Source organism: Musa acuminata, chromosome BXJ2-4 (genome assembly GCF_036884655.1).
Source record: "Musa acuminata AAA Group cultivar baxijiao chromosome BXJ2-4, Cavendish_Baxijiao_AAA, whole genome shotgun sequence".
In the NCBI taxonomy this organism is placed as follows: domain Eukaryota; kingdom Viridiplantae; phylum Streptophyta; class Magnoliopsida; order Zingiberales; family Musaceae; genus Musa; species Musa acuminata.
In genome coordinates this window covers 3,366,085-3,383,668 of record NC_088341.1, presented here as the reverse complement: position 1 = coordinate 3,383,668, position 17,584 = coordinate 3,366,085, and the positions used below count along the sequence as shown (strand labels likewise).

The 17,584-nt window shown below is 35.4% G+C and overlaps 1 protein-coding gene across 1 annotated transcript; it reads left to right on the top strand.

The window, feature by feature from the left end:
• Positions 1-295: 295 nt before the first annotated feature.
• LOC103980587 (plant intracellular Ras-group-related LRR protein 6) lies at positions 296-11,466 on the top strand. The gene is made up of 21 exons (XM_009397026.3): positions 296-512; positions 825-888; positions 974-1,110; positions 1,196-1,282; positions 2,642-2,717; positions 2,920-2,994; positions 3,088-3,157; positions 3,282-3,359; positions 3,473-3,533; positions 3,639-3,717; positions 5,435-5,525; positions 6,611-6,671; positions 6,759-6,826; positions 7,032-7,105; positions 7,687-7,824; positions 9,077-9,181; positions 9,282-9,406; positions 9,492-9,588; positions 9,718-9,792; positions 10,341-10,396; positions 11,013-11,466. The coding sequence occupies exons 1-21, from the start codon at positions 448-450 to the stop codon at positions 11,086-11,088; spliced, it is 1,758 nt and encodes a 585-aa protein (XP_009395301.2). The 5' UTR covers positions 296-447; the 3' UTR covers positions 11,089-11,466.
• The last annotated feature ends 6,118 nt before the right edge of the window (positions 11,467-17,584 follow it).

The window sequence follows — 17,584 nt, the reverse complement described above, 5'->3', positions numbered from 1 at the left end:
ACTTAATAACTTTTGAGGGGTATTTTTGAAAATTTAAAAAGGAGGTTATCATCCGAAAAAACCAAATAGAGGATTTTTTTTTGGATAATCGTCCTAAATAATATAAAAAAGAACCAAAGCTAACAAAAAAAATATTGGATAAAGAACCTCCAAAGTCTACGGTCCATGATTGATTCATAAAAACTTATCAGTCATCAAGATTGCAACCGCTTGATCAACGGCATGGATCTTTGGTGAGTTACTTCGATACACGAGTCGTCCGTGGCTGCCGACTCGTGGTCGAGACCGGGTAAACTCGAGTACGCCCGTCCACCCACGGGCTTATCGTTCACCGGATGGGTGTTTGGATCGAGGCTTTTGTTGAACGAAAGGAATCAGAGATCTGAGGCAGGAAAGCGCGATGGAGACGGAGCGGTGAGGAGGAATCGAGGCGAGAGGCAAGAAACAATGGAACGCGTTATCAAAGCTGCACGGTCGTCCGGATCGCTTAATCTCTCCAATCGCTCACTCAAGTAACTGGTTCCTCTCCCTTGATGCCTTAATTTCAGCTAGCAATTTCGTTCTGGTTTGGGCATTGCAGGATCTTGCTGCTGCTGTAGCAGTATCTATTCGATTTAATGAGAAATTTTGTCTTTGTATATAACTAGATCTGATCCATTTTTCTTCAGATCCTTAGATTTATAGAATATAGTCATTCGATCGTCACTTTTAATCCTGTTTCCGTTCTTTGCAATCAGAAAGGCGCCGTTTTTTTTTGTTTGGTTGGATTTTTAATATCATTCCATCATGATTTTATTTCTTTTTAACCGTTCAAAATGTGGTAGGGAGGTGCCCGAGGAGATTTATAGAAACTTGGATTCGCACGGGGAGGATGACAAGTGGTGGGAGGTAAAATTTTCTCTTTTCTGATTCTGAGTGGGAGAGCCAAAGCTGCATTTGATTCTAGCAGGAATTCACTCAATATTTTTTACAGGCTGTGGAATTGCAAAAGCTGATTTTGGCTCATAACAACCTTGAGGTGCTGAACGAGGATTTGAAAACTTTGAATATGCTGACTGTCTTAAATGTCAGTCACAATAAACTATCTTCGCTTCCGATAGCTATAGGAGAGTATGTATAGCTATACTTTTTGTTGTCTTTTAGTTATTAATATACACTGTTTATTTATGGCTACATGTTATTCCTTGTTAATCAGGCTTCCATTGTTGAAGGCTCTGGATGTGTCATTTAACTTGATAACAAGCATTCCTGAAGAGATCGGCTCTGTGACTTCTTTGGTCAAGTAGGCCCTTTCGCCTTTATGCAAGATTAGTAAGGATTTACCAAATAAGAGTTAAGTGTAACACTAGATCATCTTCTAGTATATATTTTTGCCACATCAGTACTGAAGAAACTTCTAGGTAAATCATCCTCTGTAAAGCATAAAGAGTGTCATAACCTGAAGGGCATACATGGCTTGGTGATGGGAATATTTGTGAATATCTAATTATCATAATAAACTCATGATAACTAAGAACTGTATATTTAAACCATGACTGGAAGCATTAATTAACGTAACATAGAGAACTTATTAACTGCTATATATTCTCACTTTTGAGTTGATGTACCATAACACATCGTCTAAATTGGCATGCGCTAATTCTAGTTATGTAATGATGCAATAGCATTAATGCACAAAAGGTGATGAATCATTTTATTAAAGAAAATGAGTAAGTCTGACTTTATGAACTAAGATGATGGACAAACTTTTTCTTTATATTCTAATATTACATTATTTGAGCATTTGATGTTTTCCTCTTAAATATTTTGTTTCAAGTATGTTATGCGATTTTGTTGGTGAAGTGCACCAAGTTGAGTTGAAGTAACAATTCATTCAGTTGATGCGAATTCTGGGGAAATCAAAACTTAAAAACTGCACAGTTTCTGTAGACATAATTCATTTTCTTAGAAAAAAATGGAAACATTTCCTGTTCAGTAGAACAATTTGCAAGATGCAAATAGTGTATCGGGCTATTTTGTCTGGATATTGGTTCATGATAATCAAGTTGAGAACTGATCTTCCGAATGTATTATATGTATAGATATCAACTATTACTTCAGTTTTAACAGATGCATTGTTCTTCTTGGTGAATTGGACTCTTGTTGAGATCAAGGTTCGCCGTACCGTACCGTATCGGCGTTTCGACCCGGGCTCGGTACCGGTATGGTACGGTATACCGCTCGGTACACCCAGGTGTACCGAGCACTGTAGCAGTGCTACAGTGATACAGTGCACGGCTACAGTGCTCGGTACGGGCGGACCGGTACAGGGCGATCCGCGTACCGCTAGCCTGTCAGACCGGTACGTACCGCCCGTACCGGGCGGTACAGTCCGGTACGGCAAACCTTGGTTGAGATAGAGTGCATGTGTTATGATAAATTGGTCTATCTTCGAAATTTTCATTTTGGCGAGTATCCCAGGGTCATTCTTAACATCACACTACAATTATCCAGCTTAAGTCAATGACAGTCTATGAATAAGTTAAACCCTTTAGGATGATATTAACTCTCAAATATAGGGCCAGCAATGGTCACGTTATTTTGAGATATAAAATGAGACAATCTCAGCATAGTGGAATTCACATATGTTCCATCCCTGCAGGCTAGACTGTTCAAGTAACCAACTTAAAGAACTCCCCTTCGGTCTTGGAAGGTGCTTAGATTTGTCAGAACTTAAGGTATTCCAGTATTGGGCATATTACATGCTTCTTTTCTCTTTCATTCCTTGTCTTGGATGTAGATGAAGAGGGGACAGTAGCAACTTTACAAAACAAAGTATAGTTTTGAACTATTTTATTCATTATCTATATTCTAACTAGATATTTATATGGCGATTTTTATCTCGTTTTCACATCTTGCGTTCTTTCACATGATCTTTAGGCATCAAATAACTGCTTGACGAAATTGCCAGATGAACTTGCCAACTGTTCCAAGTTGATTAAACTGGATGTTGAGGTAACATTGTTGCAGTTCTTCAAGCTTTTAGTGAGTAGCTTTCATCCACATTCAGATAGCAGTCAAAATCTGTTAGTTCTCATATTATCTCAGGGAAACAAGCTTACATCTTTCACTGAGAAGATGCTGATGTCATGGACTCTGCTGACAGAAATCAATGCTGGTATGTAGCATTTAATCAGCTATTATGTTTTATGTTGAACTTTTCTTGTTTCCATCCAATTTTCTGGATCCTGCTTGAATATTTCCTTTAGTGTGCTAAGTTTCTTCTTTTGGTCTTCCTACAGCAAGAAATTTTCTCACCAGCATTCCAGAGAGCATAGGTCTACTTGTAAAACTGATTCGACTGGACTTTCATCAAAATAGTGAGTGACATCATCCAGTCTCTTGATAGCTATATATAAGTTTAGTCAGGGCATTTATGTACTTTCTGTTGCAGCTTTCTGATGCCCTCTTTTGTATATGTTTTTATCTCTAGAAATATCATCAATTCCTTCTTCTATCATGGGTTGCTCTTCGCTTGCTGAGTTTTATATGGGGTGGGTCCAGTTTGCAAATTCATTATGTACTCATAACATCTTCCTTAAAAAAGTCTATTCTTTAGTCCTTATTGTTTCATGCTTGTTTATTTCCTTAAATTGCAGAACCAATTTACTATCATCTTTGCCAGCAGAGATCGGTGCACTTTCTCGTTTAGGGACTTTAGATCTTCATTCGAACCAGGTAAACAAAATAACTTATAGTTTGCAGAACCAATTTATTTTTCTATTTCTATTGCAATTAGAGTTAGTCTTTTTTGGAACATAGTTTTCTGTTGATAGTTCTGGGAGGTTTCTTCTCCACCTTGATTTCGAGTTCTTGTTAGAGACAACACCCTAAAGAATCAGGATTTGGATGTGATTAAGAACCTAAGCTATAGGTTTTGGCAAATTTAGATTTGTTAAGGAAACTAAATGAACTAAAGGAAATAAAATGGAAGCTCAAAGTCCAAAGGGTTATGCAGGATGTCATTGCAGAAAATTTGAAACAGAGCTGAAAAATATTGAGATAGCTAGGGAAGAACATAAATTACTAGATTCAGCACTACCCAATCTAGGCCTTCATTGTCACTATGCTGCATAGTTGAGATTTCTGTTCAATAGTTGATGATTGGTTAAACACGTGGTCCTTGGCAATGCAGATGTTTGCAATAAGCAAAACTCCAAGCTAACGTTGGTTTATGCCAGTTCTCTTTTTTTGGTGTATATAAGCAGTAAAGTGAAGGTCTTTTTACTAAAAATGAGAAGATGTCAAACCATCTTATCTTAACTAAGTGATCAGCATGGATCTAAGTTTTCCAAACCAATCCTCAACTGCACATTGGAAGGTGTATGTATTCCCTATCTTCCAAGGTATACTTTTAGAAGAATTCTTGGAGAAGTTCATCAGTAGCTTAACTTCTTTCGCCTATCTGTATACTTCTCTTTTTCATGTTATGAGCTGCATGAAATACTAATTATTTGATCTAAAAATTTAAATTTTGGCAAGTTTTAGCTGAAAATGAGACACAAAACAGAGTTTACTTCGGAAAATCTACTATGTAGCATAATTAAAGAGGTTTTACACCGCACTGGCTAGATATATTACTCAACCGATCTGGACCAAGCTATAAAAATTGAGTGCTGAACCATGGGATGGATCCTCCTTTTGTTGCTCCTTTATTTTTTAAATTCAGACAGCTGAAGAGGGAGAAAAAGATTAGAAAGCCCTAGTTTAAAACCTCTTTTGTTGTTTGATATGTTTTTTCTGAAGCTTGTTTGTTAATCAAATAATATAAATTCTGTTTCTTTTGTTCATCCTTCTGCATTATCATAGACTGTGTATTTAATTTTCTAAAATTGTAAGGAATTAATTAACTGATGGTAAGGCTACAAGAGTAGAAAGTACATTCTAAAATTGCAATTTTAATTTTTTTCTTTATACATATTGATGATGACTCTGTGTTTATACTGTTGGTGTCACCCTAGTCGCTGTTCTATTTTGTCCTTTTCTTAATTCTATAAAGTGGTTAGTCCTATTGCACACAAAAATATGCCTGCTAACTATCAAACTATACCAAGACTTACTTTTGTGGCATGCCTTCTTGTCAATAAAGCTAGGTTAGTATGTGTAGATTGGGATGAGTTTTGTATCAGCTTTGCACTATGTTGGCATGTACCCTGCCAGGCATTATCCTGGCCTTATACCTTCCGAATTGAACAGTTTATCACATGCAATACCTACATATCAATGACATTTTATTTAGGTTAAAGGAAATTTCTTGGGCAAGCTATAAAAGCTACGTTTTGCTTTTCCTTTTGGTAGACATGCTCATTTCCAATTGATATAGTAAATACCATAGACATTATACTAATAATAATATTCATCGTGTCATTGATGTATTTGATTTCACTCATTTTAGCTGAAGGAGTATCCTGTGGAAGCCTGCAATTTGCGACTCTCTGTCCTAGATCTATCCAATAACTCATTGTCCGGCTTGCCAGCTGAGATTGGTATGGTTAACATATTTCAGGTGTTATTGGTGTTTGGCTCTTTTGCTTTAGTAAGCTGTTTGCTTTAAACTTGCTATTCCAAGCATAAACTGCTTTAGTTACACGATTCTGTCTTAAATAAAGAATAATAGCTGTGTGAAGTCTGCAAATACGTTCTAGTTGCGATAGATGATTAGCCCAGCATATATAAGTATAGTGAGAGATCATGAAAGTGTTATTCTGATGGTGCAAGTTGCACCAAGTTTGTTTCTTATATTTGGTGAAATTTTCATTTCACACCCTGTGTTTTGGAAATACTATAATTGACACCCTCGTTTGTCAATAATCACTTTTGACATCCTTTAGTTTCAGACATAATTAATTTTCCCTTATGGTTAACATCAGTTCTTAAAGGGAGTTTTCTAGTAAATATTCCCTTTGACAAACCATCAAAACTTTAATGATGAAAATGCCTCTTTTTCATAATTACAAAATATTACAGAGTTGCATGTTCCATCTTCATCCTTCTCTTTTCCACTGTCCTACCGTCTCTCCCTTCTCTCTCAGGACTAGTCCATCCCTTTTCTTTGTCTCTTTTCCTCCTCTAGTCCTTTTCTTCTGCCTTTATCTTTCCATTCTTCTCCATGTTTTAGTGAAGTTGAGCACTTTCTCATTTTGTGGAGAGGAAGTACCTCTGTACACATGTTTAGCTATTAGAGATGCAGTATTGTACCTTCTAACAATGATATGATAATAATTAGCAATTTCTTCACTTTTGCTAGCTTGCAATATACTACCATAGACACATTCTTTGTTGATGGAATAATGATTATGGTTATGATCCAAACTTTTATATGTAATCAAACTTTTTCTCTAGGTGTACTATCTCTACTACTTCATGATGAATTAGTGGATGAACTTTCATGATTCTGTTGTGTTTCATCACCAACTTGGCCGGCTACAATTTTTCTCATCCTCCCCCTCTCTCTCCCCCGTCGCCGCACAAACCCCCCACCCCCCCTTCCCTCTTCTTTCTCTCTTTAATATTCATGGTTTTTATTGTTTTATTGAAGTGAGATTGACTTAAATTTCTAATTTATGTTTAGGTACAATGACTTCTCTAAGAAAGCTATTGCTGGCTGGGAATCCCATAAGAACTCTTCGAAGGTGTCAACTGTTTGGCTTTTGTTGTTTATCACATTACTTTTTATTTAATATGACAATATGTTTTATTCTGAATATATCTTCTGCTAGCTCATTAGTGTCTGGACCCACACCAATTTTGCTAAAGTATCTTCGGAGTCGGCTTTCTGCTGATGAAGGTAATGCCAGTTTCTCATGCAAAGTTGATGACTTTTACTATGCTAGTGCTTCATCGTCTTGAATGTCTCTGAGTTCAATTTCTTCACGATTGTAACCTTTTGCATATTCTTTTGTAGTACATGTAATGTTTAAAGTGCTGATTATAAGTCTTTTTTTATTTTTCTTTTCTTTGCCATTATGGTTCTGTGTATGGTTGTTGTGTAGAATCTGGTTCCGGGACTAAAACTATGAAGGATGATCAAATTGCCAGAGCAACTCGATTGTCTTTGTCTTCAAAGGTAGAGCTTGCATATCTGTTGTAATTGCTTTCTTAGTTGATTAATTTGCTCCTAGACTTGAGTGAAACTAAAATTTCTTATTGTTACCAGAACTAAGATCAAGATGCCTTCGGTACTATAGCATGCAACATCTATTAAGCTCAAGGAATCAAATCTCTATTCTACCAATTTGGATCACCATACCTAGTAATTCTCCTCCTCTTCCTCTTCTCCCCACCTTTTCTTCCTGTCTGCCTCCTCGTCCTGCTCTTCTTTGCCTCGTCTCCTCCTTCCTTGCCTTCCCCCTTCTTGGTACTGCAATACATGCTGTATACTGACATACCATGTGTCTGTATGCTGACACAGCAGACCCATACTGGTCCAGCCATGGATCGTCATGGGTTCGATACCTGAAATGTAGAACCTTGAGTATTAGTATGGTTGGTGTCACTTATACACTCAGTCATAGACAACAATGTTTGTTTTCAACTTTCCTGTTGCTTCTTCCTCAAGTTAAACAGACGTCAGTCTCTCTTTTAGAAAGATAACAATATGTTACTTGTGGCACATCCTACTCTTTTATTAATGTGCTACTTGATCAGGAATTAAATTTGAGTGGTCTAGGATTGACCACTGTACCAGCTACAGTATGGGAGACGGAAGATGTGGTAAGAGTTGATCTTTCCAAGAACTCGATTGAAGAGCTGCCAAATGAACTATCAACTTGTTCATCACTTCAGGTAATAACACAATATGATGGTGACATAGAATGTAGTTTTGCTTGATGTATCAGATTATTATCTTTGTATGTAATTTAACTTTTTGCTTAGCAAACAGTTAATTTAGACAGTCAAATAGTTTTGGTTAGTCACATTGTGAGTGATCTCTTGAGATTGACAATTTTGTCCCCCATCCAAAGCAGTTCTCGACTCTCTTGTTTACGAAATTCATCAAGAAAATCACATGTTTTCCAGAAAAGTCTATGGAACAATTGCAATTTTCCTTCTGAGAGCATAAAGAGTGCAGGGGTTTCTTCCTGTTGCAGCATCAAAGTGGTATTCATGTAATGATACCTGAACTTCACAAGATATTAGGTCTTAACAGTCATAGAATACCGATCTAACCAACGATTTCTTATAAATAGATGCACAGTGATCTTAGACTTTCTATGGTATATTATTGCCTTAATGTGTTGTGTAGACACCTATTAAATCCAATTACAGATGGTTGTTTGATAGTTTCAACAGAGCTGACCTTTATTGCTTAATAGACTGGATTATCTGATATTCTATACTATATCTCAGAATATGCAGTCTGGAACGTGTTCACATTTCTTCATGTTCACAATTTGTATGAACTATATATTATCTTGTGATGCCTGGTCTTCACGTACTTATAATGTTGTGATGTTCGCTTGAGTCCTCATGTAAAACTTGTTAACAAATACTATTTAAATGTTAAATATTCAGGAGAAGAAAAATAAAGGAAGAATGATAAAAGATAAACATGAGAGTGAGAGGCATAGCTTAGTAAGATCGGTTGTCTTCCTCATTTTAATTGACCTGGTCAAGGTTTAAAATTTTGGTATGATACTGATGTTGACTTCATATCAGACTGGTATGGTGCTGTTATACTGGGTGGGCAGGTAGTTTACCACCTGGATTACCCAGTATCATTGGAAAATGATAAAAAATGAACATCGGCCTATACAAAGCTACGAGTCTGTTAAATACCAGGTATGTATACTGGTGACTGATATTTGAGACCTGGAAAATGGTGCAAAGGTGATTTGGCAATCATCTTTCTTAGGACAACTCAATAGCCTGTTTGTTCTTAAGTCCTATTATACACAAAACTGCTCATTAAAGATGTTCTTAAGTCCTATTTTGACAGTCATCTGTTCAAAATTTCCCGTTTTGTTTACATTATGTAGTTTTTTGGATTTCAAGTATTCCTGCCATATATAATTCAAAGTTAGACTTGTACATGCAGGCCTTAACTCTGTCAGGTAACAAGATTAGAGAATGGCCGGGGGCAGTGCTGTCCACTCTTCGTAATCTTTCTTGTTTGAAGTTGGACAATAACCCATTAGTACAGGTATATCTGGTAGTGATTAACATTGCAAATAATGTTGATGGTACCTTTTTTTTGTATTTGATTCTTTTGATGCTTTTTCATTAATACCTAGTGTTTACAGATTACACGCAATGGCCTCGAATCCCTTACAAATATCAAAATATTGGATTTAAGTGGCAACAAATCCTCATTGCCAGAATCTTTTTCATTTTCCAGCTTACCACAACTGGAGGAACTTTACCTTAGGTTATTAAGTGAATGGTTAAACCGTTACAGATATTTCAAGCTTTTATAATAAAAAGTGTATTTATATTGACTTCTTCTCCCTCAGACGGATGCAACTCAATGAAGTGCCTCAAGGCTTGCTGACCTTGCAACGATTACAGATTCTTGACCTTAGCCAAAATAATCTTTCCTCAATGCCCAAGGTAAAATCACCTTTGATATCTATATAAAATCACCTTTGATATTTATTTAATTATGATAATTCAATTTGTTTTTTTCTTGTTATATTTAGCCTGATATATAACTTAGCATTTCTGTTATGATTGATGCAGGAAATTAAGGGTTTAACTTCACTTGCAGAACTTGATCTTTCAGACAACAACATATCCATCCTTCCTCCGGAGATGGTCTGGCTGCTTTGCTTATCTAGCTCTTAGTTTACCTTAAAATATTAATGTTTGAGCATTATATATTGTGTTTTTGCTGACTGGTTATAGAATCTTTTAACCTTAGGTTCTGTTTGGTCATCATCAATGCATTATCATGTTTGGGTATTTTGGTATAGCCACATGGCTGAATATTGAACTCTATAATTTAGAGAGAAGCAGAGGCCAATAAAGTGTCTCACATATGTGGTTTGCTGCAAGCTAAGCTATGACCATAATCTTGATACATATGCAGGTTAACTTGGTCAACATTAGTCAACATATTGATGTGATATCCTTGGCAACATATGTTGAGAATTGAAGGAACAAACAAGAAACATGCACATTACAAAATTGAGATTTTTTTCATTAGTTAAAAAGAATATTTTTTATGTTGAATATTCTCTCTGCACATATTAGGTTCAATTAAGGAGAACCTTAACAATGGAATACAGCACACATGTTTGATTAGAGAGTTCCTGCTAACTATGAGCACATATGGTAAAATTTTTTTTCCCTTTTTTTTTCAGGGTTTGCTGGAGCCCAGTTTACAGGTTTTAAAACTTGATGGGAATCCACTCAGAAGGTACTTATGTCTTGTTATTGAAAAATGTTATTTTGTGTATCACTTACAAAAGTTTGTATATCTCCAACCCCATAAAATGATCCATCAAAAGAGCATTCTTACTCAATGCTTTCAGTCAGACCACCTATTAAAGATCATGCTGAATTAGGTTGAGTCACTTAATAACAGGATGAAGGGAGGGCACAAACCTATTAATGATCCAGCTGCACCCATAAAGATAATTGTTGAGGAAATGGTTCTGAAAGTGGCCCAAGGCTCAGTTTTGTCTTTGACATCTTCAACTTGAAAATTGTCCCAATGTTTTGGAAGCTTATTATAATTATTGTTTTGTTCTGGTCATGGTTTGCATTACCGATCCGTACCAGTATACAGAACAGCTGTCGGTATAATACATACTGAGTTGTACCAAGCTGTACTGAGCATACCGACACACAATATACTGGGGTGTACCAATGTATTACCCATACTGATCCTCTGTCGGACTGGTATGTACCACCCATACTGAGCGGTACGTTTCGGTATGTCAAACCTTGGTTCTGGTAGATATTCCATGTGAAGCCTTTGTAACAGCAAAACCATTGGTTATCATATTGTGTTTCGATCTTTTGTATTGCAGCATTAGACGACCAATTCTAGATCGAGGAACCAAGGCTATTCTCAAGTATCTTAAAGATAAACTTCCAGATCAGTAGTTCGGCAGTGCAGACATGGGCATATTTCCTACCTTCTGTTATCATTCACAGATCAGATCAGATCGCAGCAGTCTTCCAGATGGCAAAAATTGGTCTGACAAGAAGCGTTCTGTAGTCAGCTTTTTCCTAAAGCAAATGGAAGGCCTAAAATGCTATGTACCAAATTTTACCATGCATTTTTGTCGCTCATTCATTTGACACTTGAGTGTGTTAATCATGCTTTGTAAGCTGTTCTTGTGTTGCTTGTTTCTGTAATACCAAGACAGACAGTTGATTCTGTTTGCATTTTTTTTGTTTTATCAGTTTTGTTTATGATTGGATGTAAAATGATGCATTTTAATGGATGAACAATGTATGCTGGCTTGATTTTGTTGTTCATCAATACCAAGAATTTTTTGTTCATCATGGACTCAGATGAGTGCAAGCTTTGACTTTGGCCAAGCCATGACACTGCAACCATACAGCTCCAGCTCTACTGGTAACTGTCAAGTGCTTTCAAAGTCTAAATGCTTTCCAGGCATCCCCATGTGACAAGTTGTAGTGGCCAAAGCTCTCCTCTATAATGGAAGGCTTAACATGGTAGACCCACTAAAACAATAGTTGTTGATCAAGTGTTTGAAAGTTGAAATATCAAATATCTATCTTGTTCTCTACAATATGGTCAATTTCTACTACTTTAAGTTCTTCTCTTATTGTTGTTCATTTTCTTTGTGCAGTAAAAGCCATAAAAATAGACCAGCCTTGCTGCTCCCAAGCGTACTAAGAACTTGAAGCTGCTTGAGCTACTAATTTTCAGGTCTGAAGAAGCTGCGACAAATTGCTCTTGAAGCAATGCAGTGGTTGAGCTACTAAGATCTTGAAGCTGCTTGAGCTACTAATTTTCAGGTCTGAAGAAGCTGCTACAAATTGCTCTTGAGGCAATGCAGTGGTGGCAGACTGTGAAAGAGTTTGTAATCCTGTAGCAATCCAAGAAGATTACTTTGGGAGATGCTTGTGTGTCCAATCACATCTTCTGTGTCCTTCAAATGGAGCTCAACCTCTTACTCCTGTTGCAGCAGCATCAAACTAGTCATTGGTGAAATCTTACATACCCTTAGAGATGATTAAAATGTAATATCACTTCATTTTCTACATATATTCTACCTTCTCTAACTTTTCCCTTCCTATAAATGTATAGGTCATACAAACACAATTCTTTTGTTTGATATAGAAGAAGCAGTCAATTGAACATTTGGAGCAATTAATGCAGCTCTTTTATTTGATGGAAGACTCATTCAGCTACAATAATACATGCCAATTAAAATGTTGCAAAGATTTGGAATCTGTCTTTCCTGATGAGATCAAGAAATGATGACAAATTGGCAGTCCATGGCAACATTAGTGTTGGCAGCCAGATTGCTGCAGTCCAGCAGAAATCAGCATGGTTTTAATAGATATATTAACACACCAATAATATGCTGGGATGAAGCCATTAAATAAGGTCTCAATCCAAGATAGTATATGTGAAATCATAAAATATGATTCAATAAAGAAGAAAAAAGAAAAAGATATTACTGAAGGCAGTATTATATCAGTAGCTATTTTACATATATGTACAACAACAATAATAATAAAATCGTAATGCTCCGACTATTTAATATCAACTATATGAATGAATCATATTTTTAATTACATTAAAAATATTTAAATCTTTATCTATAGGGATTAATAAAATCTTTTTTATCTCTTTTCGTACCACTAAATATGAAAATTATAGAAATGTCTGTCTCCTCCAAGTTTACCATTGCATCAATACACTAGCAAGTTAAGATTGCTTTCTAAAATGCCTTTCTTGAGTAGAACTATTTTTTTTACAAATATTATTGTGAAAAGTTACATTCCTCCAAATATTATTCTAAAATGCTTTTAAGTCATTTGACAGTTGAATAAAATTGACTTAACTTGGATTTGATATTGTGTGTTGATGCAATTGATACTTTGAAGGGGCATTTTTGCAAACTCCACAAAGGAACTGATAACTGATCACAAAAATACAAACATATGGAGAATATAACATGCATGAATTGAAGAACTAAAACAATCAAATCAACCCCATTTTCCAATCTATATAGCCTATGAACACAGTGTTTGACTGGAAGCAGATGCTGATGAAGGTTTTTGAGGATTACAAGAGAGTTGTTCTACTTTCATGACCAAATCAATCAAAGTATTCTTTTCCCTTTAGATTGTTTGTCAGCAAGATTGAATAAGTCAGAAGATTTTTTCCTTCATCTTATTTCCAATCATAATTAAATCCATCAAATGATTCTTTACTTGCAATAAGTCATTGTGCAGTTTACATTCCAACAAAGTGATTGCTTCATGTATTCAGAAAAGACATATTTAGGAGCAGAATGAGGTCACTAGTGCTGCAGAAATTGACCTTTCGAATAAGAAAACCATGGATGGATTCATCGGTAAAGCCATGATTCCCACAACCTCCTGTCAACCACCCCCCTTCTCAACAATGCGTCAGCTGTCGGAAAGGTAATAGTAGTTGGAGGAGAAAAATTGTCTCATTGGAAGCTCTTCTAGAGAAGAACAAACGGCAAAAGGAACCCTAAGAGGCGATATGGTTGAACTTTCAATCAATGAGCACATACATTTATGTTACATGTAGATAAGGATATGTAGAAAATTCATGTTTCTAGTTCAATTAAATATATTTAATTTTTTTATTTATAGAATCCAATAAAATCTTTTTATGCCTTCTTCTTCCTCCCATCATAGCGCTCCTAATAATTGTTTCACGCCGGCTTTCCGATTATATCACCTATAGATCTTCCAAGTCTAAATTTGTATCATTATACATAGTTATTCACGAATATTCTCATCTCAGTAATCTATACATTTTGTATATGTTATTTCTTGATCATCGTAAAATTATGGATCTAATAATGATTATGTATGACAGACTAAAATAATTGGATTATTAGTATCATAAATGAAAAAGAATAAGAAGGATATGTTGGTAGGTGAATTATGCTGATAAATTTGGTAAAGTAAGAACTAATGTTCTTTGGTACCACAGAATGATTGCAACCTAAATGAAGTGGAAAGTAAAGGTGGTGAAGTGGAGCTCTCAAACATTTGTTTCTTGGAGAAAGAACCCAATGCTTATGAATGAAAACAACATGCCATCTTATTCCTCCACACAATCTTGTCTTCCATGTGATGAAAGGGCTAAGTCAGAAGTTTTCTTCTGCATGACAACATTGTTATCTCAACTCCATGATATCCTCCTTGACACTTAACTTCTGGTGTGGAGTTTTGCGCCCACAAGAAGACATGACCAAGAAGATGACATAGTTAGGTAGAATCTCTCCATGAAACTTTTCTTCCACAATTTTGTTGGCTTCAGAAAACTAAATGGATCTGATCCACTGCAGACTGGCCAACATATTTCCATGCTTACCTGGATTTTGATCTTGACATTTGGATAGTCTACCAAGTATATCAAATGGAGTTTTGAAGTACATTGCAAATTATCTTGACCTTCTCTTCACTCTCTGGTTGCTGATATTTTTTGTATACCAGATAGATCAAGATTATTATTAGCATCATGTGACAAACACAGACACTTTGGTACAAAGAAAAGAAAAATTGGATGTTAATTCTTCTAGAGATTTCATCTTCAGAAGCTTTTTTTAGTTATCATCATCAGAAATCATTGTGAGCTTTGATGAAAACTTTTTCATTTGTAGATTCTTCAGCATATGCTGCTCATCCATTCATGTCTATGATGGGTCTTAAAAAGTAGAAGGAAAAGATCTTGAATCTGTTAGTAGAAAAAGGAATCCTACAGCTTCAAGTAATAGAATGCAAAAAGGGAGGAGAAAAAATCTCTGGTCAAAGTTTGAAGTATGGTCAATTTTCAACAACTTTTATTTGACAATTATCTCAATTTGAATAGAGGATTTGACTATATATTGCAAACACTTTCTAACCATAATTACTTCTATCATGATTTATCTAATTCTTAAGTATATGAGATTATGAAATAGATTTGGACATCACCCGATTAGTATAGTCGAGGGTCCGAATCATTGTTCAATATCTTACATGTTTATTATCATCTTTTATCTTCGATGACAAGCGATACCTATTAAAAAATATGGATTTGATAAATTTTAATCTATTCAACGACTATAATATGAATTTTATCGATAAGAGTTAAGATGATTATATTTTTCAAAAAGTATTTTTTTTTTAAATCTTGGTATAACTTAACCATATGATTATGATTGTTGAGACAATTATTTTGATGTGTAATGTACTATTAGTTATGATATAACTTATATCATGATCTTTGTATATAGGCATATATTGAGTTAATGCTACTTTATCGGAACAATGGCAAATATATCACTAAGAAGGGTTTGTATGGTTGTGAAATATGAAATAGCCTCATTTGTGGTATTTGTTATATCAAGGTTGAATAAGCTTGATATCTTATATAAAACCAAATGTTGGACCATAAAAAGTTTTATCTATTTATGGAATGTATTTATTATGTGTTTGATGCATTAATGTGAGTCTATATCCACTCAATTATTGAGATGCATTAATGTTTACTAGCATCTTATTTCAATTTAATTTCCTTAGAAGCAAGCAATGTTAGTCATCCTACATATACAATCTTGGCTTGTTAGTGTACTCATTAGAGACTAATGTGGATGCAATTCCAATCAAAATTGTAGTTGTATCAACTTGACTCTTATTTCATCCATTAGTTACATTGATTTATTTTAATTCTCGAACAAAGGCAAGTTTAATCCTATTTTTGTCACTTATCTTTAAGCATATTTCAATACATGAATAGTTTGATTAACCAAAAGATTCATATTTCATCGTATCACAATCTTTCATACTCATCGAGATACACTTTATAAACCTCTCGATCATTCGACGTATTTCTTTCTTTTTAAATGGTAAATAGTAAGGATGAAATTTCATCGATCAATAATCTTATACATTGAGATACACTTCATAATACTCTAAATCATTTGTCGTATTTCTTTCCTTTTAAATGATAAATAGTAAGTAAAGATAAAATTTCATTGATCAATAATCTTACACCACGAGATACACTTCATAATACTCCAAATCATTTGACGTATTTCTTTCTTTTTAAATGGTAAATAGTAAAGACATGATTTATTAGTGTCAATATTCGTGACATGTAATCCATAGCTACTGTGGGAGTCGAATGGCAATATCGGAAGTCTCATTCCGTGCATGGAAAAGATGAGAGCAAATCTATGGACGTCGTGGATTACAAGAATGTGGTTCTTGTGCTCGTCTCAATCCTAATCGGTAGATTCTTGTCTCGTATTTTTAAGTACGGGCCCCACCAAGTACAGATTCTTTGAATCCATCATGTTAGATTTTCTCTGATTTTTATTTTTATTTATGGTACGTAATTGCTCCATAAGATATGCCTTCGCCATGGTCTATGAATTTTACGTAGCATCGTGATTGAGATCGAAATCAATCAAATGGAGTCACATTGCTTTTGATTTCCTGAATATGAATCTTTAAACTACTATTAATGGACTGTTTCTTGTCCACCATACGAAAGCTCGTTCGTCGATCCGAATTGTGTATCATGATCTATTGGCATGCATGATGGACAAGAAGAGATATCGAGAAATCTTTAATTGTTTTTTTTCTCAATGATTTAGCTAGTAATATTTTCTTTTAAGATTACTATCTAAAAATGGATAGAAAAGAGATTAAAAATAAAATGAGTTATAGTAGGATTTTGTTTATAACTATGTTAAATATCGTTGGACGAATTTTCGAAAAAGAACTTCTAATTTTGAGAGATTTTTACATGACATCTCAATTTTTAAAATTTTTAATAATATATAAAAAGATCATTTTATCCAAGTTTTCGTTGGACCGTCATCTTACCTTCCCTCTTTATCAAGGATTACGATGAATGGGAGGTTACGAGTAGACGTGAACCCTTAGTTGTTTACGCCTTTACATCCAAGTTGGCTTACGCGTTTGGTCACACCTTTGACTCATCGAAGCCAGTGATAAAGACGAAGACAATCAACGATCGGATAAAATTATTATTTATGAAAAATTCTCTCAAAATTTAAATTTCTATGGTAGAATTTTGCAAAATTATAATTTTTTTTTTCTGAAAATTCCTCCTTGCATTCACACGTGTGGGTTGCTAGTGGCACGTCGAAGCCACGCCGTCGGGACCTTATCAGAAAGGAAAAAAGATGGCCCACGAGATACGGATGAGTGGGTCCCGCGTCCCGACCACGAGCGAAACCACGAAGCGGGAAGGAACGAGAAGCGAAGCGCACGCGGCGAAGCGAACGGTGGCGGCTGTCGACCACCGCTCGTAACGTGGACCCGATACGAAACGAGACGACCCGCAATCACCGCCACAACCCAGCATCGCAATTATAATAGCAGCAACAACGGTGGCAGCGGT